The sequence below is a fragment of the Suricata suricatta genome, chromosome 11 (genome assembly GCF_006229205.1).
Source record: "Suricata suricatta isolate VVHF042 chromosome 11, meerkat_22Aug2017_6uvM2_HiC, whole genome shotgun sequence".
NCBI lineage: Eukaryota > Metazoa > Chordata > Mammalia > Carnivora > Herpestidae > Suricata > Suricata suricatta.
Genome location: NC_043710.1, coordinates 10,627,416 through 10,646,693, shown reverse-complemented (window position 1 = coordinate 10,646,693; position 19,278 = coordinate 10,627,416). Strand labels below are relative to the sequence as shown.

At 45.7% G+C, this 19,278-nt stretch overlaps 1 protein-coding gene, 1 long non-coding RNA gene and 1 other non-coding gene across 4 annotated transcripts in view; 1 reads left to right on the top strand and 2 right to left on the bottom strand.

Annotated features, from left to right (window-relative positions):
• Positions 1 to 9,710, top strand: part of LOC115306084 (olfactory receptor 10V1-like) — a 61,084-nt gene extending 51,374 nt beyond the window's left edge. For both annotated transcript variants that reach the window (XM_029956284.1, XM_029956285.1), the window contains exon 2: positions 8,390 to 9,710. In XM_029956284.1, coding sequence (XP_029812144.1) covers positions 8,434 to 9,372 — 939 coding nt within the window. In that variant the 5' untranslated portion in view covers positions 8,390 to 8,433 and the 3' untranslated portion in view covers positions 9,373 to 9,710. The remainder of the gene's footprint in view (positions 1 to 8,389) is intronic.
• Positions 9,711 to 14,650: 4,940 nt separating this feature from the next.
• LOC115272349 lies at positions 14,651 to 19,210 on the bottom strand. The gene is made up of 3 exons (XR_003900388.1): positions 18,693 to 19,210; positions 18,265 to 18,458; positions 14,651 to 15,680 (listed from the first exon to the last, which is right to left on the bottom strand). It is a non-coding gene; the product is annotated as an uncharacterized LOC115272349 (long non-coding RNA).
• On the bottom strand, positions 17,557 to 17,664 carry LOC115272820. The gene has a single exon (XR_003900477.1). It is a non-coding gene; the product is annotated as a U6 spliceosomal RNA (small nuclear RNA).
• Positions 19,211 to 19,278: the final 68 nt, after the last annotated feature.

Here is a 19,278-nt window from a genome sequence, read left to right as displayed (position 1 = left end):
AATAAACACCCCCCAAATACAGATTTGAAGGGGTACATGCACCCCAATGTTTATAGTAACATTGTCAATAGCCAAATTATGCAGAGACCCCTAATGTTCCTCTACTGATGAGTAGATAAAGAAGATAAAGTAGATAAAGCACACAATGGAATGTTACTCAGTGATCAAAAAGAATGGAATCTTGCCATTCACAGCAATGTGGATGGAGCTAGAGAGTAAGTCAGTCAAAGAAAGACAAATACCATGTGATTTCACTCATATGTGGAATTTAAGAAACAAAACAGGTTAATATAAAGGAGGGGGGGAAGAGAAGAGAAGGAAACAAACTACAAGAAACTCTTAATGATCGAGAACAAACTGATGGGTTGATGGGGGAAGGTGGGTGGGAGATGGGCTAGAGGGGTGATGGGAACAGGAGGGCACTTGCTGGGATGAGCCCTGGGTGTTGTAAGTGATGAATCACTGAATTCTACTTCTGAAGCCAATATTGTACTATGCATTAGCTAGCTAAAATATATATAAAAATAAAACAAGCACGAATGTAAAAAAAAAATACATTGGATACAAATGTTAAAAACACACAGGCAAGAATGAGGCACCTGGGTGGCTCAGTCAGCTGAGCATCTGGTCATGATTCATGGCTGGGCAGAGGGGGAGACACAGGGCCTTCTCCACCGGCTCCCCCCCCGTGGTCCTGCTCCAGTGTGGATGGGGAAGCCTCCTTCCTGTGTTCCAATTCCACCTACTCTCCAGAGTAATTAAGAGTGGGAAGAGTGCATATTTTACTTTCCTCTTGAAGATTCACAAGCGCATTACCTGGAAGACTTTACCGTAGAGCAGTCTTTGTAGGGCTGAGGCTTCCCCAGACAACGGATCAGTCTTCCTGCCTTCCTGCCTTCCTGCCTTCCTGCCTTCCTGCCTTCCTGCCTTCCTGCCTTCCTCTCTCACCTAATACACTTAGCCTGATAAAGATCATCTTCTGGGAAAGCTCTTAAGGAAATGGTTCTGTAAAAGACAAACAGTGTATTGGATGGACCGGTGGCTTGGCTCTGAATAAAATTAGTCTGGTGTGACAGACGCCAGGCTGTGTGAAAGTAAAACTCACAAACAAATTGAAAATGCAATCTGTTCACTCATGGACGTTACTGAACACAAATCTTTTTATGTATATTTTAAGATTCAATTGTTAATCAGGTAAGTTTGACCTAGAAACGAAAATCCTTCAAGAAAGAATAGTAAAAACCCAATGAGTTAATGATTCATAGTGAAATTCAGAGCTTACCACTCCTGGTCTTTGCTCTCAGGAAAATGATCTTTGGGGTCACACAGCATTTGCTGCAGCATCTTTCTGGTTTCTCTTTCTAGAGAGGTAGGGCGTAGATCATGGTGAAGGTCAAGGCCTCCCCTACCAACAGCAAAGTTCACTGAGCTCCCTCATCCCATGGAAACATAGCACATTTACTGACTATGTCCAGTGTGGTTTGTGGGAGAACCAGATTGGATGGTGGGGTCCCCTGGATGCACTTAGTGACTCACTGGGGAATGTTAAGAGACACTCTAGAAAAAGGTGCATTGGTCATAGAAATCACTTCATGGCCTCCTTGGGTGCAGTCACTTTTTCTCCCAAACTCCCTAGAGTCTGATTCTAGAAGGATTGGAAGATGACTCTGAGCTGGTGCTAGTTGCTAAGGAGTCAGTGGATTTTTTTCCCTTTCATTTATTTTATTTTTATGTTTAGTATTTATTTATTTTTGAGACACACACACACACACACACACACACACACACCACGAGTGGAGAAGGGGCAGAGAGAGGAACACAGAATCTGAAGCAGGCTCTTGGCTCTGAGCGGTCAGCATGGAGCCCAATGCGAGGCTCGAACTCACAAAATGACCTGAGCCACAGTCCACTGCTTAACTGGCTGAGGCACCCAGGCGCCCCTCCTGGCAGCTTTTTAAAAATGATATTTATTTACCACCTGTAAGGCACAGGCACATTATGTGGCCAACAGAAAACCATTGTTCAGGCTGTAGGAAGAGAAAGATAAAGATGGGCAAAAGAAGTGGAAAGAGAGAGAGAGCTGGCATTGTGAGGAATAGTTAGTAAACTACTGCCAGCTTGTGCATGGTCTCATTCACGACTGTGGCTCTGGCTTCAGTGGGAAAGGGGCTGAGCTCCAAAGAAACAGAGTCCCAGCTCAGGCTCGACTGCTGCTCTGCTGTGTTGCATTCTGGGGCTTTGGATGGGGCAGAGGCCACCAGAACGCTCCCCGCAGGCTGACGGGGGTTTGTGGGCCTGCAGCCTGCACCTTTGGCTCTAGAAAGAATGGTTTCGTGGGCTCTTCTCTGAGTGGACACCTGCCCACGTATCCTTCCTAAAACATGTTCAAGGTCAGTTAGGCTTTCAAATGGTTGGTGATTGCTTTTCAGGAACTGGTTTGCATTTTTCTTTCTAGATCGCTTTGACAACTTCCTGCCAAGTTCTCTCATTCTCACACGTATACACATGCCTGTAGGTCTTCACTTTTTTAAAGTTTATTTATTTATTTTGAAAGAGGAGGAGAGGCGAGAGAGAGAGAGAGAGAGAGAGAGAGAGAGAGAGAGAGAGAATCCTAAGCAGTCTTCGGGTCTTCTGGCTGTCAGCACAGAGCCTGACATGGAGCTTAAACCCAAGGGCTTAAAGTACAGAGTTGGATGACTGACAGACTGAGCCACCCAGGAGCCCCTGTAGGTCTTGATTTTTAAAAATGTTCAGAGAGTTTTCAGTTACTGGTTCTTGAAATGAAAAGTTTAGGTGACACATGAATGAACATGAGACACTACAAAATAGAACCAGCGTAATACATGCTGATATGTAACAAGTGAGTGAATTGAATTGAAGTCAAGAAAAACATTGGGGCGCCCGGGTGGCTCAGTCAGTTAAGTGTTTGACTTCAGCTCAGGTCACGATCTCGCGGTTTGCTAATTTGAGTCCCATGTCGGGCTCTGTGCTCACAGTTCAGAGTCTGTTTCAGATTCTGTGTCTCCCTCTCTTTCTCTCTTTCTCTCTAAAATATAAATAAACATTTAAAAAAAACATTAAGTAATTCAGTTGGAAGAGTCTTCATCTCAAGGTTGTGAGTTGGAGGCCCATGTTGGGTATAGAGATTACTTAAATAAATAATACTTACAGAAAGAAAGAAAGAAAGAAAGAAAGAAAGAAAGAAAGAAAGAAAGAAAGAAAGAAAGAAAGAAAGAAAGAAAGAAAGGAAGAAGAAAGAAAGAAAGAAAGAAAGAAAGAAAGAAAGAAAGAAAGAAAGAGAAAGAAAGACATTAAGTAATTCATAAACCACAAAGACTGTTCATTAATAACTGAAGTTTGAGGGGTGCCTGGGTGGCTTAGGCAGTTAAGCAGCCAAATTCGGCTTAGGTCATGACCTCACGGTTCACGAGTTTGAGCCCCACGTTGACAGCTCAGAGTCTACAGCCTGCTTCAGATTCTGTATCTCCCTCTCTCTCTGCCCCTACCCCACTCATTCTCTTTCTCTCTAAAAAATAAATAAAAAACATTAAAAAATAACTGAAATACTAAATTTCCTTCCTACATTTTATAATAGCCTTGACAAGGATCACTATCAACTATTGGTAAAAAGAACAATTTATAGTGTGTGGTAGGGTCTTGAACAGTATTTGGTGAATAAAGAAAGGAATGTCCAGTGCTCTAATATTCTGCAATCAATGAAAACCAAACATCTGTTAGGTGCTTAGCACTGCCTACGCCATGCAATGCAATACCTAGTTGAGTTAGTTGCTCCCATCGAGGACCTATCCTAGTGGGATGGAGTAACAAGTATTATAATAGACACAATACAAGGGCGCCTGGGTGGCTGAGTTGGTCATGATCTCAAGGTTTGTGAGTGTGAGCCCCATATCTGGCTCTGTGCTAACAGTTCAGGGCCTCCTTCGGATTCTGTGTCTCCCTCTCTCTCTGCCCCTCCCCTACTCATGCTCTGTCTCTTTCTGTCTCTCAAAAATTAATAAATGTTAAAAAAAATTAACAGAGTGATAAGTGGTATAATTGGGGTGAGGACAAAGCCACCACAGAGCACGGAGCAGGGAGTGATCTTTTCCTTTTTGGAGGAGGGTGAGGGAAGGTCTGTGCATCAGAACATGGCTTTATGTAACAGATGACACCTGGCTGAGCTCTGAAAGATTCCTGGGATTTGTCTAGGTGCACAAAATATTAATATCCATTTGGATTAATAAAAATTGTATAGGGGGGCCTGGATGGCTCAGTCGGTTAAGTGTCGAGCTTAGGCTCAGGTCATAATCTCACGGTTCATGGGTTCAAGCCCTGCATCAGGCTCTGTGCTGACAGCTAGCTCAGAGCCTGCAGCCTACTTCAGATTCTATATCTCCCTCTCTCTCTGACCCTCCCCTGCTCATGCTCTCTGTGTCTCTCAAAACAAACAAACAAACAAACAAAACATTAAAATTGTGTATCTTTTAAACTCTCTCAAACTTGAAGAGTAAAAATTAAGCCATGATTAGAACATAGCTCAGTCTAGTAGCAGTTAAATCAGTTTGGAATATCACGTCTCCAAACAACTCCTATTTGTGTTCAAACAATGACCTACAGGGGATGGTCAAGTGAAAAGCTAAGTTAGCCTCTTGGGGCTTTATGGAACCAATGCCAGCAGGGAATCCCCAGAAAGAAGAGGAGAAGAACCGAGAGCTGAGAGAGACAACCCAGAATTCCGTCTCTGCAAGGGCTGAGGTCCCATGATTTTCCCTTGAGAAGAGGCAGCAGGGAGGGATTAACAGTGTCTGGATGTGTGCTCCCCTCACTGCTGGGCCGTTTCTCAGAGAGTTGGTCTCCATGGTTCCCAAGATTATTAAGAAGAGGATTCCACTGTGGCCTTCTCTCGGCCTCAGGGAAGGATGTGGATGCCAGCCTCTCCAGGCAGAAGGTAAGGAGAGTAGAAGGAAGACCACGCTGATGAGTTGTTGTGTGGTCTAGACCCTGGGGAATGGACCTTAGGATTCCCTGATCCTGTGAGGTCTGCCTGGGGTAAAGTTAAAATTGGATGGGAACATTCATACAATCTCCTGGAGTGAATTAAGAGACACCGTTTATGCCAAATATTCTAACAACAAATAAGTCTTCAAAACGGTCCACTACTGAGGGCGAGAGAATAGTCTGTCTCTCCCTCATAATGTGACTGATTTCCTAGGTTGCCTGAGAGTGGTGAGAAGGAGTTATCCACCGTCCTTAGAGGAGGAGTCCATGCTTGTTGGGGCACCAGAAAATAGTGTGTAATCTACTCAGTTTCCAGGTTACACACTCCATGCCTGGTTGATAGTAGATGCTCAGAAAATACTTGTTGAACGAGTGAATGCGTGAGTAGTCCTGCTAATTCCACCCTGTAAAGGAAGCAGATGGAGGAGTATGCAAAGGTCTTTATGGAAGAGGAAAGGCTCTCTCTGTGAATGTTTGTCAAGTCTTTGGAAGAAGTACTGGTACCAAGAGACGCATCAAAGAAGATGCAACATTATTGGGAGTTTATATTTCCTGGGTGAGAAGAGAGCTGGAATTCTCTGATCCAACCTGTAAGTAACAAGGAGTTATGCAGGAGCAAAGGCAGAAAAAAGCAGACAATGAAAGAGAACATTTAACTACAACCAAGCCCGCAGGATTTTTATCTTTGTACCATTGAGAGGACCCCAGAGGAGAAGCAAGTTTGGGAGTGAATGGTGGAGAGATTTCTCATCCACTCATCAACACCCTGGATAAAGACACGAAAGGCAAGAATAATTTTTTTATTTATATAATAGATTTATTATGCTTTGTATGCTCCTAAAAATAGAGTGCCTTGCAATAAAACCTTAGTGATGGCAAGATCAAAATCAACTTGCACAGTAGAGAAGAGAAGAGAGAAATAGAAATGTAGTTACCGGAGTTGAGGAATGATAAGCAGTTGAATATAGAACTTAGTTTTGGGCTTCCTAGCAGCTAAGAGGAAAAGGGAAACATGAATTTTGCAGCTTTAATAGTCAAGTAGGATGACATGTATTTATTAAGAGAGAAATGTGTGTGTCAGGCCAGGGGTGTGGGGAATGGGTTGTGAATTCAGGCAAATCTAAGGAATGAGAATTAGAATTTGAATTCCTTATCCAAGGAATGTTGAACATCCTGTCTGTAATCAACATGATTGTGTATTGCAGTGGAATTCACTATAGTTTTTAAGACATTCCACAGAGAGAACTTTTTATTTTTAAACGTCTCTGAAAACCTGTTGATGTTCTGAAGAAAATTTTGAGGGGCACTGGAGGTAGTATGCTTGAGAGATGTGGCTTCTAGGAGTTATGTCTAATGCCCAGTTATAGCTTTGAGAGACATGTTCATTAAATTTGTAGATGACAGTGGGAGCAAAATTGATTACTCACTGGAATAATATGATCTTGATAGATTAGAATGATGAGCTAAATCTAGAGGGTTGACTTAAAGAAGAGATGAGGATAAAGGAAAAAAGAGAGGGGAAGGAAAAAAGGAAAGGAAAGGAAAGAAGGGAGGGAGGAAGGAAGGAAGGAAAGAAGGAAGGGAGGTTCGTAACAATAAACTCAGTCTGTATATGGACGTTAATCCTGGTCCCAACAAAGACTGTTTGTATAACTAGGGGTGTGTTAGGAACTTCTGTTTCCTTGCCTCTCAAACAGGGATTCTAAAAATCAATGAAACTTTTATAATTGAAAAAATAAAAACCCTTTTCTTGAAGGAAATTTGAAAAGTGGAGAAAAGCATGAAGAAAACAGTAATCACCCATTGTTCTCAAAACCACTAAGAGTTTACTGTCCTCCTTTATATTGGTCGCATAATTTGTCCATGTGATGCATAGTCTTGCCTCTTTGTTTTCTTCATTCAGTGTTGTATTATAAGCATCTTCTCACCTTATTAAACCTCTTAATTATAACAATTTTAATGGCAATATAATAGTTCATCATATGAATATATGTTAAGTGACTGAAACATTGCTTTTTTAAGTGTTGATTTATTTTTGAAAAAGAGAGAGAGGGAAGGAGAGAGCGAGGGATTGAGAGAGAGAGAGAGAGGGAGAGAGAGAGAGAATGGACTGGGGTCTGTGCTGGTGTTGATAATGCCCCTTTGTTGGGGCCCCACTCAGCAGGATTTTGTAATCTTTAGTCCTGTTCTGCTTGGAATAGGCAGGTTGGATATTACAGAAGGTAACAGGGTTGAAAAAAGTCAAGGAGCCACAGATGGTGGTAACATTGGCCAAAGACTAATGGAATATATGAACCATAGGTCTTGGTCTTGGTTGGGTAAGGAAGGGAGCAAAGCCCAAAGGAGGCTTATTTGGGGGGAACTGGAGGCATCAAAGTGGGCTTGAAGAGGTAGAAAAAGAGAAATATTCCTGATTATTGCTTACAATCATGGAGAGTTCACCAGGAGCCGGCCACATTTACTTCCCACAACAATCCCAAGAGATCTGTCCTATTGTCATCTTTATAGATAGAGACACTGATGCAGAAGTCTTCATCAAAGTGCTCTAGGTCATACTCTTGGTCAATGGGAGATCAGAGATTAGAACCTAGATGGCCCAACCCCAAGGTTGTGCTCTTGAGAACCAGGCAAGGGATGAGGGCACAGAGGAATTTGTGGTCTGAGTATGGTATTCTGTGATTTAAGATTTCAGCGCTGACTTGAGCAGATGCTTACACACCTGTGTTCACGGCAGCATCGTTCACTATAGACCAAAGGTGGAAACAATCCAAGTGTCCACGAACAGATGAATGGATGAACAAAGTGTGGTATTTACACACCATGGAATACCATTCAGCCATAAAAAAAAAAAAGGAAATTTGACATATGCGACCACATGGATGGACCTTGAAAGCATTATGCTGAGTGAAATAACCCAGACACAGAAGGACAAATACCATATGATTCCACTTGTATGAGGCGCCTAGGAGAGGCAAACTCACAGAGACAGAAGGCAGGATAGAGGTAATTAGAGGTTGGGAGGATGACATTTGGGGAGTTATTATTTAGTGGGTACAGAGTTTTTGTTGGGGATGATAAAAAAAGTTTTGGTTATGGATAGAGGTGATGGTTACACAACATGGTGGATGTATTTAATGCCCCTGAATCATACACTTATACATGGCTAGACTTAGAAGTATTATACGTGTATATTTTATCATAATTAAGAAGAGAGACTTCTGCGGTGAACTACTTCTGGGTGATTGAAACAAAAAGTCTGATTCAGAAGTGAGTTGCTGATTTTAGACAGGAGGTAAAGACGTTGGGTTTGAGGAGATCAAGAAAGGGAGAGGCCAAGGGTTGAATGGGTCACCCTGGAGGAGCTCTGATCCTGCCGTTAATCTCTCCTCAGGGCGGGCAGCCCCGTGCCATCCGCAGGTTCAGTGCCGTGAGGACATGGAGGGTACAAATCAGACTGGGACAATTCACTTCCACTTCCGCCCCTTCTCCAAACTCCCCGAGGTGCAGATGCTGATTTTCGTGGCCTTCCTCATCATGTACCTGCTCAGCGTTGGCGGCAACGGCTCCATTTCTCTCATCATCTGGATCAGCCATTCTCTGCACACCCCCATGTACTTCTTCCTGGCCAGCTTGGCAGCTCTGGAGATCTGCTACTCCTCCACCATTGCCCCTCTGACTCTGGCCAGTGTCCTGTCCGTGGAGAGAGCGCTCATCTCCCTGGCTGGATGCGGTGCCCAGATGTTCTTCTTCATCTTCCTGGGCAGCGCTGACTGTATTCTACTGGCCGTCATGGCCTATGACAGGTTTGTGGCCATCTGTCACCCTTTGCGTTACACCCTCATGATGAGCTGGCGGTTGTGCATCCAGCTGGCCCTGGGGTCTCTGGTGCTGGGGTTGACCTTGGCCATGCAGCTGACTTTTCTCATCTTCCAACTCCCCTTCTGCCGCAGCAAAGAAATCAGCCTGTTCTATTGCGATGTCCTCCCTGTATTGAGACTGGCCTGTGCAGACACCTGGGTCCACGAGACCACTCTGTTTGTAGTCAGCCTCACCGTCCTCACCATCCCCTTCCTGCTTATCGCCCTCTCCTACGTCTTCATCATGGCCGCCATCCTGAAGATCCGCTCCGCAAATGGGAGGCACAAGGCCTTCTCCACCTGCTCCTCCCACCTGACTGTGGTCCTGCTCCAGTACGGGTGTGGAAGCCTCATCTACTTGTGCCCCAGCTCCAGGTACTCTCCAGAGAGGGACCAGGTGGTGTCTGTGGTTTACACATTCATCACCCCTGTGCTGAACCCCTTGATCTACAGCATGAGAAACAGAGAGCTTAAGGATGCTTTGAAGAGAACAATGATGAGGTTCCTGCTATCCTAAATGCAGTGAACGCTCTGGACAACATCGCGGGGAAGGAACCAGTGAGAATGCCTTCTGAAAGACAAGGAGATGTGGGCTAAGAGGTCACTTGTTTTATACTGTTACTTCTTCCTGGTTATATTATTTTTGAAAAGTCATTTTTCTTTTCTCAGTCTTGGATCTTTCATTTCTAAAATGAAGATTAAAATGCCCACCAGACATAAATTCTGGGGTAGTTTTGGATGTATCGAGATACATTAAGTGAAAACAGTTAGTGACTTTTAAAGGGAGATACAGGGCACCTGGGTGGCTCAGTTGGTTAAGCATCCGACTTCGGCTCAGGTCATGATCTCATGGTTCGTGGGTTCGAGCCCGGTGTTGGGCTCTGTGCTGACAGCTCAGTGCCTGGAGCCTGCTTTGGATTCTGTATCTCCCTCTCTCTCTACCCCTCTCCTGCTCATGCTCTGTCTCTCTCTGGCTCTCAAAAATAAAAAACTGTTAAAAAAAATAAAGGGAGATATGGCAGGAATATCATGATTACCTATCCTCACCATTACATGTAAAATCTGCATCCAGTTCCCAAGTTTTTTGCAGGCCCACATGGTGCTCGTGTGGGCGGGGATAGAGCCAAGGAAAGGATGCACATCAAATCGGGACCATCGGAGCCATGCTCTCCTGATTCCAGCAGTGCAAATGCTGAGTTTACACCTTGTTGAATTCTCTTTGTTCTCAATTCTCTTCCAGGGAAAGGTGACGGGGAAAGCACTGGAGTTTAACAGTTGTGGTTCTTTTTCTGACCTTTATACCCAGAGTGGATCTGTCTCCAGCTCAACCTCTGACTCTGTATTAGTTCTTTGTCTGCATCTAACTGACTCTCCCTGTGCCCATAGGGTCTCCTTCTGCTGTTTTCCTTCAGACACACACACACACACACACACACACACACACACACACTCACACACTCACACACTCACACATCTCACATTTCTATCTGTCCCTAGCTTCTATGGTCTGAATATCTGTTCCCACCCTCCCTCCCGCCCAGCCCCAACACCACCCATGAGGGTAGAGACCTCAAGAACAGGATTAGGTTTTTATAAAAGAGACCCCCACAGAGTTCCCTGGCCCCTTCCACCATGTGAGGATACAAGAAATCGGACCTGGAAGAGGCTCCTCATCCAACATTGACCTCAGACTTCCAGACTGCAGAACTCTGAGAAATAAATTTCTGTTGCTTATAAAGTCACCTAGTCTGTCGTACTTTGTTCTGGCAGCCTGCACTGAGGAAGACATGGACGAAAGACACTAAGTATAGACAATATGCACAAATGAGCAAGTGTGTGTGTGTGTGTGTGTGTGTGTGTGTGTGTGTGTGAGAGAGAGAGAGAGAGAGAGTTAGAATCTTAAGCAGTTCCATGCTCAGGGCAGAGCCCAACTTGGGGCTTCATCTCATGACCCTGGGATCATAACCTGAGACGAAATCAAGCGTTGGATCCTCAATTGACTGAGCCACCCAGGTGCCCCAGAAAGCCTGCTTTTTAAATTGAGCCTTTCTGAGTAGGCGAGGGGTAATGGTCCAAATCTGGATTCAGGTAGAGCAAAGCTAGTTCTGGGAAGACAAACACTGGCTGGACACAGTGACGGGAAGGGACTCTGACGTGGCTGTGAGCAGGAGGGTGACCGTTTCACAATGATCCTGGTCTCAGGGTAATGGTATCAGAGCATAGATGGTTTACTGTCTTTTTGTGAGGCGACAGCAGCTCATTTATTTCTCTACTTGTCGAACAGCGAGTGATTTATTGGGGCTTTGGGCTGGCTCAGTTGATGGAGTGTGCAACTCTTGATATCAGGGTCTTGAGTTCAAGCCCCTATTAGGTGTGAAGTCTACTTAAAAAAAATAGTGAGTGATGTATTCATTCAACAACATTTAAGAAGACAGGAAACAACTATTTATTGAACTCTACTATGAACCTACCTGTGGTAGGTGGAGCAAGGAATGGAAAGGTAAGAGGCAGCTCCTGCCTTGAAAGAAGTTAAATCTAGTGGCATTTAAGAACATAAGCTCGGGGTGCCTGGGGCTCAGTTGGTTAAGCATCTGACTCTTGATTTCGGCTCAGGTCATGATCTCACGGTCTATGGGATCAAGCCCTGCATCGGGCTCTAAGCTGACAGTGTGGAGCCTGCTTGGGATTCTCTCTCTACCCTTCCTCTTTTCTCTCAAAATAAATAAATAAACTTAAAAAAAAAAAGGGAACACAAAGCATGGTAGCCCAAGGGCAAGTGATACAACGTTATGAGCTTCCGGAGGAGGGACAGCAAAGGGAATCAAGGCAAGTTTGACGAGGCAGGTGGCATTTGACCTGCACCATGCAGGTGTCCAGATCTATGTGCAAAGAGGAGCAGGGGGCATTTCTGAAGGTGGGGATTGTGAGGACAGAAGAAGAGAGAATGAGCTCTTTGTGCCTCTGTTTCCTTATTTCCTGAAAATGTACCACACGTTTAAAAGGCAGAAACCCGATTCTACGAGGTCAGTGTTATCTGGACACTCGTCTTGTTGAGTAACAGGTGTTTGAGAGAGACCAACTTCATATGGTCAAACAAGCATGAAGATGACCGTGCCGATCAAATCTCAACTCCTATTAAACCTCAACCAGGTTTGCTCGGTTCCTATAACGTGCTTACATGCGGCCATAATGCTAAGATGAGGGATGTGTTTTATGTTTTCTGAGCTCTGTCACCACTAAACTCTTCTCTTCCTTAGAGTATCTTATGAAACCTTTTATCCTGTTGAATCTACTTTGGAAGATGTTGCCTTAACTGATGTGGACTCAGTACCAAGAGGGTTGTTTCACTAGCGATGGGAATATTCCAGGCACTTTTCAATTCCCCATCATGCTTCTTGAGAAAACAAGCAGTCATCTCAAGTTAGGGGGCTTCTTTTCAAGTGATTGCAGAAGAGAATTAAGGATTGCCATATATTAGCCCATGTATCATCACAGAAGCCATGAGAATGGTGTTAATTTTATCTCTGCTTACAGATAAGGAAACTGACACACAGGGAATTTAAGTGAGGTGTTCAAGGGCACACAGCCAGACGGGCAGAATGGGGGATTTGACGTGGATGGTGTGGTTTCCAAGTCCAAGGACAAAACTGCCATCCCACCACGCCATTGCTGTACTCTGGGAGCTTGGGGAGAGCCCTTCATTTTTCTGTACTTAATTTCGTAATAAATGAGGGGAATAACATCTACTCTACTTCCCTGAATTATTGTGAGATCTTAAGGGGTGGTGGAGAAAAAGCTATAAAAGTACAATGAAAGATTCAGCATGGTTAGTCTAATATTCAAGTGGAGGGGCACCTGGCTGGCTCAGTCGGTAGAGCATGCAACTCTTGATCTCAGGGTTGTGAGCTCAAGCCCCATATTGGGCACAGAGCCCGCTTTAAAAAAATAATATCCAAATGGAGAAATATACTAGATGGCTTACGGTTATAAACATTTTACTTCATTTTTTACTACATTTATATTTTAAATGTTTATTTATTTATTTTTTATAGAGTTTATTACCAAGTTGGTTTCCATATAACACCCAGTGCTATTCCCCACAAGTGCCCTCCTCCAGGACCATCACCCTCTTTCCCCTTCCCCCCTCTCTGTTCAGCCCTCAGTTTTTGCTCAGCATTCAAAAGTCTCTCCTGATTTGCCTCACTCCCTCTCCCCAACTCTTTTCCCCACTTTTCCATTCCCATGGTCCCCTATTAGGTTTCTCCTGTTAGACCTGAGTGACCACATATTTATTTTTGAGAGAGAGAGAGAGCGTGCAAGCAAGGGAGGGACCGAGAGAGAGGGAGACGCAGAATCTGAAGACACAGGCTCCAGGCTCCGAGCTGTCAGCACAGAGCCCAAAGTGGGGCTCGATGCAGGGCTGGAACTCACAAACCGTGAGATCATGACCTGGGCCCGAGTCGGCTGCTTAACCGACTGAGCCATCCAGGTGCCCCAGTATAAGCATCTTAAAGCTATAGTTATTCTGTTGCCTTACACCTACGCTCCACTATGTTTAACCTATTGCCCTTTAAAAAAAAATGTTTACTTTGAGAGAGAGCAAGAGCAAGTGGGCATGAGGGAGGTAGGAGCAACGAGAGAGGGAGGGAGAGAGAGAGAATCCCAAACAGGCTCCATGCTGTCAGCGTAAAGCCGGATTCGGGGCTGGATCTCATGAGCTGTGATCAAGAGTTTGACACTTAATCAACTAACCACCCAGGCACCCCTAAAACATGTTATTTTAATCCCTCAATTCAGTGACATAGAACTCATTCTCCAAAACACGGGGAGTTGCAATTGCACGTTTAAGAGGTAGGATCCAGGAAAGATCTTTCTTCCTCAGAGAGAGGAGAGGAGGATCCCCAGGGAGCATGTGTGTGTGAGTTGCCAACTGTTCTTAGGTTTATTCTCCAAATATTTGCATTCCACCTACCTCACAGTAGCCCAGGAAGGTGAAGAATATTGGTTTGCTGCTTTTAAGCTCATGGTCTAGCCAGGGACACAGATGGGTAAGCGGCGAGGTACAAGGCAACACGGGGTGTGCTTTATCAATTTAAGTTTATTTGAGATACAGTGTGCATGTGAGAGTGGGGGAAGGGCAGAGAGAGAGAGGAAATCTGTACTGCCAGTGCAGAGACTGATGTGGGGCTTGAACTCACAAACCATGAGATCATGACCTGAGCCGGAGTTAGACGCTTAACAATGGAGCCAGGGTGTGCTTTGAAAAGAGGTCTGAACACGTTCTCTTGGAGGCAGGCAGGTAGAGGGGCCAAGGGGCCACCTGAATGAACCAGAGTTTGGGTCTTGAAGGAGGAACATGAATCTGTTAGACACGAAAAGGGTTAAGGGCATATTAGGCAGAGGTAGGTGGGAAATCCTTGGTGCATCTGGCTCAGAGAAGAGGTGGGCATTTGGTGAGGCTGATGAGGGGCCATGTGTATCATGGGGTGCAGGGGGCCCGGCCAGATTGGGCGAATGCCACTCTAAGAGTCTGTACTCCCTACTCATAATGAGAAGCCACTGATGAGCTTCAATCAGAAGAAAGACATAATGGAACTATATTATAAGAAGATCTATTTACTAAATTTGGTAAACATGAACCGAACGCCTACTGTTATGCCCAGATTACGGGGTCCCCAAAAACCAAGACCACCAGGGAGTTCGAGTCATGTATGCAAAAGCAAAGGGCGTTTATTCGGGCTTAAGCTCGGTCTCTCAGACCTCCCCAGTGCAGTGGATCCGTGCTGAGAGCCCTGATCGTCAGTTGGGCAGGGTTTTTATTACAGTTGGGGGCAAGGGAGGGGGTGAAAGGTGGGGTGAGGGGCAGGGAGTACACGATGATATGATGGCGCATCGGTAGAGGTTGGTGCGGCACGGGGTGGTTGGCTAACTTAAAACTAAGCGGGCTCACTAAACAGCAGGAACATCAGGCGTTTTATGATTGGCCCAGGCTAGGGGTGGTGCTCGCTCGGACAATACGTCGCTGTGGGTCATTTTTTCTTTCCACCGCTGCTGAGTCACTCCTGGGAAAACAGTAACTTAGGCCTTCTAGTTTCTGAGGTTTATTTGAAGCCTGTCATGGCGTTAGTTTGGCTCTTCACCTACTACATTTTTGGGCCTGTGCCTGGGTCTGGGTCCACATCAGTGCAGAGAAGAGACAAGCTGCTGTCCTCAGAGCTTCTGTCAGAAGGCGGGCGAGGCAGACCAGTGGCCACGGAAGTCACAGTGTGGTCGGGACTATGATAAAGTGCAGGGTGTCACAGAGACTTGTCTGAGGGACACATAACTCAATCCTGGAGGGTGACGCTTTTACTCTGAAGCCTGGAGAATGTATCAGCGTTGTCCTGGACAGGGATGGCGGGGGGGAGCTGTAAGAATGTGAAACGGCCTAACTCTGGCCTTCATTTGGGATTTGAACTGTGTACTCAGCCACTGAGATGGCTCCCAGTCTTCATCGTCCTGTGCAATCCCCTCGCCGTGAGTGTGGGCTGCGCCCGGTGAGTCACTTCCAATGCACAGATGCAGCCTAAATGATGTCACAGCCGAGATCAGTTTCAAAACCACTTTGGCTTCCACCCCTCTCTCTCCCCTGTCTGCTCCGATGGAAGCCAGCTGCCATGTTGTGAGCTGTCCTCTGGAGAGGCCTCACCTGCTGTGCAGGGGGCTCTGGAGATTCCAGGAGGGACAAGGCCCGGTCCTTTCCTCCAATGGGAAAGAAGTAGGCTCGGAGGGCGGAGAGGGAAAGAAGCGGAGTTGCCAAATGCCAGGATCCTCTCTGTGGTTCGTCTGTAAAGGGGAAACTAAGAGTTGGCTGATTTACATATAGCTAAAATGCAAATACTTGACTTGATCTGGGCTATGTTTATTTACGGGGAAACACCAAGACACAGCGGATGGGAAACCAAGTTCCACTGGGGGCCAGAAAATAAAAGTACATCAGGGTGGGACCTTGAGTCCCCGTCCACACCTACACGGAAACCCTAGAGTCCACCTGGGCTCAATATCAAGAGTCTTTTTCTGGACTCGCCTTGCCCAGGTCCCATATTCCAGTTACTTGACTTTTTTTTCCCAGTTTCTTGTACACAACTAGCAGGTGAAAGCCTACCTTCTGTCATGGAAGAGCAAATACTAACACAGTAACAGAAAATAAACAAAATAGGGCTCATGCCTCACGAGAGTTTTAAAGAAGGCTTGACGTCTCTAACCTTCAAGTGGAAGGCCATGATATAAGAAGTCTGCTGACGTTTTTTCTCTTAGGTTCCTGGTCTCTAGCTGGAGTTCAGAGGGCTCTTTGCACTATTTTCAATATTTTAAAAAGTTTAAGGGAAATGATACAGTCATTTCCGTTATGGGCCCATAGACTAACTAAAAGGTTATTATATGTTTTCTTCTTGGAAACATCTCGTAGGAAATCAAATTTCTTTTTGGCTTCCCAGTTTTATTGAGATATAATTAGCGTGTTACATGGTATTAGTTTAAGGTTACAGCATGACTTGGTATATTACAGCAAAATGATCACAAGTTAACATCTATGACCTCACACAGTTACAAATTATTTTGCCCGTGATGAGAACTTTACAGCCTACTGTCTTAGCGACTTTACTACATTCTTGTTAACTCTAGTCACCATGTTCCACGTTACATCCCCAGGACTTATAACCAGAAGTTTGTATCTTTTAACCTCCTTCACCCATTTGGACCCTGCTCACCCTTCCCTCCACCTCAGGCAACCACCACTGTTTTCTGCATCTATGAGTCTGAGAAATCCAAATTTCTGGTTCCCCAGTAAATATATTTTATTAAGGCTTTGTTATCTTTTAAAACAAGAGATCCATGAATGCAAACAAAGCCTATAGGATACTCTTAGTCTTGGAGAGGTTGGGAACCACAAGTTTTGATCAGTCCCCTTATTTCACAGAGGAGAAAATAAGTCGTGTGGTGTTAAGTGTTAAGTTTTGTGGCAGAAGCTCTGCCTACAATTCGGGCCTCCCAGGTATGTGTAGGAATCATTCTCTGGCCCCAAAGCAACTCTCTGTTCACGGAAAGCCCATCTTGTGAAGGACACATTACATTTCTTAAATGTTTGGACAAAGGCCAGGAGCAATACACAGTGGTGGAAATTATAGGGAGGGAATTTTTCGTTTTGTAGGGAAAAAAAAATTTTTTTTTAAACAGTTGCAACTGGGGCACCTGGGTGGCTCAGCCGGTTAAGTGTCTGACTTCAGCTCAGGTCATGATCTCACAGTTCATGAGTTTGAGCCCCACATCGGGCTCTGTGCTGACAGCTCAGAGCCTGGAGCCTGTTTCTGATTCTGTGTCTCCCTCTTTCTCTGTCCGTCCCCCACTTACGCTATGTGTCTCTCTCTCTCAAAAATAAATAAATGTTAAAAAAAAAAAACAGTTGGAACTGTTCAACCAGGGAAGATGCTTCCTTGAGAGTGTCTGGAAAAATTATGAAACAATTAAAATGGAAAAAAAGCCCCAAAATGATTACTGGGTGTCAGATGGTATGGCAGGCCTTTCTGGATTATCTGCATTTATTTATGCATGTATGTTTATGTATTTTGAGAGACAGAGCACAAGTTGGGGAGGGGCAGAGAGCGTGGGCGAGAGGATAAGCAGCCACTGGGCTGGTGCTGACAGCAGAGAGCCCAATGCAGGGTAAGAATATGGAAGCTTCTTGAATCTGCGAGTCATCCTCGCGCAGGGGCCATGCTAATCTTCTCTGTATCCTTCCAATTTTAGTACATGTGCTGCTCCAAATAAGCACTGGGTTATCCGTTTTTAATAATGGTCCGGCCTCCTATGGTCCTGTAACTATTTTACAGTTCTGTAAATCTTGGAAAACTGCTATGTAAAAAGTGCAAACAGTTCTTGTCCATAGAGATGCAAATAAAATCTTTCTGATCGAGGTGCCATTGATCTTCTCCCACCCCCAGAAGCGGGTTTTGCATTTAACATATTCATTTCAGCAATCCTGATTGCCTGTGTTTTAAGTGTCTGTTTTTTGGGTCCTTCTGTGAACAGGTTTTTGACACTTTACTTCTTCCATCGTTAATTAATGAGTTGAGTAAAATCTTTGATGTGTGTTCACTTTGTAGTTGTCTGAGAGTCATATTTTTTTTGTTTTTGAAAACAATTCTCTTTAACTAGGAGGTCTTGGATGTTCCATCCCCAGATGCGTTCAAGCAGATATATGGCCATCCTTGATCTTGATTCCAGACTCCTGTGGCTCTTTCCAGACTTTAATGTAAAGAGTTGTTCACATCTCTGTTTCCCTCACGAGGCTCTCTTTTCCTGAGGCGCTAATCAATGTGCACTAACAAAAATTTGTTCAGGGATGGGGAGATATGGTGTGCGATTTACTCACCTTTTCTATTTATGACCACCAGGGGGCGCAGAAGCTTTCCTTTACCAACGTCGGGAACGCACCTAGGGAACGCCCGGGGTGGAAGGAAGTGTAGCCCGAAGGGTGGATCAGGGCTGACAATCAGAGTTCATCCAGCTCGACCGCTTTCAGACGGTATCTTTATGAGACGCGATGAAGTCAGCCTGGAGCATGCACTAAGATCGCAGAAGAGGGCAAAGTTCTGTTAGAATTACGAAAATATTTACAGCCTTTTAACCTGAATACATAGAGCACATTCTTGTCGGGACTAGAGAATTCAGTCTTCGGACTGCGAGTCCCACTGACTGAGCGCCGCCCTCTGCTGGAGAGGTCACTGGTTCCCAAAGAGGAAGACGAACCGGGAAGAGGGGAAAAAGGGTGGGGAGAAGCAGCACAAAGACCCCGCCCACCTTTTCGGCCGACCCATCCCTCCCGGGAGTCTACGCCGCGTAGGAACCAAGACCGCTTCAGCTTTGCAAATAGACCTCCATACAGACATCTCCATCCGACCACCCCGGCTCTGTGCGTGCGAACCGCCACTCCCAGAGTTGTACAGATTATTAGCGGCAGGTGCTGACTCCAACGTTGGACTGCCTCCCATTTCTCGGAGGGGTCGCGATTGCCACCAGCGTCAAATCCAAAGTCTTCGCCCCCCGCCTCGCCGCACCCTCAGTTATTTCCTCCAGAAACAGGAGCCCCCAGCGGCATCCGCAGTCCCCCGGACGGCCAGCTCCGTCCCTCGGAGCGCCCTTCCTCGGGGGCGTGGGCAGGTCGGGGACGCGCCCGGCTCTCCCTCCCACTTGCTAGGCGCACAGCGCGTCGCCAGAGGTCTCGGTCCCCGGGTCAGTGTGCGGCCGGGCCCGGCACACTCTGGTGCGGGCCGTGAGAGGCCGTCGGGCGGAAAGGAGGGGCTCTACCTTGGGCCCGCCCCCCTCCAGGGACCCTCCCACCCGCCGCCGAGCCGGAGCCGCCGGGGCGGAGGGCCCTTTAAGGAGG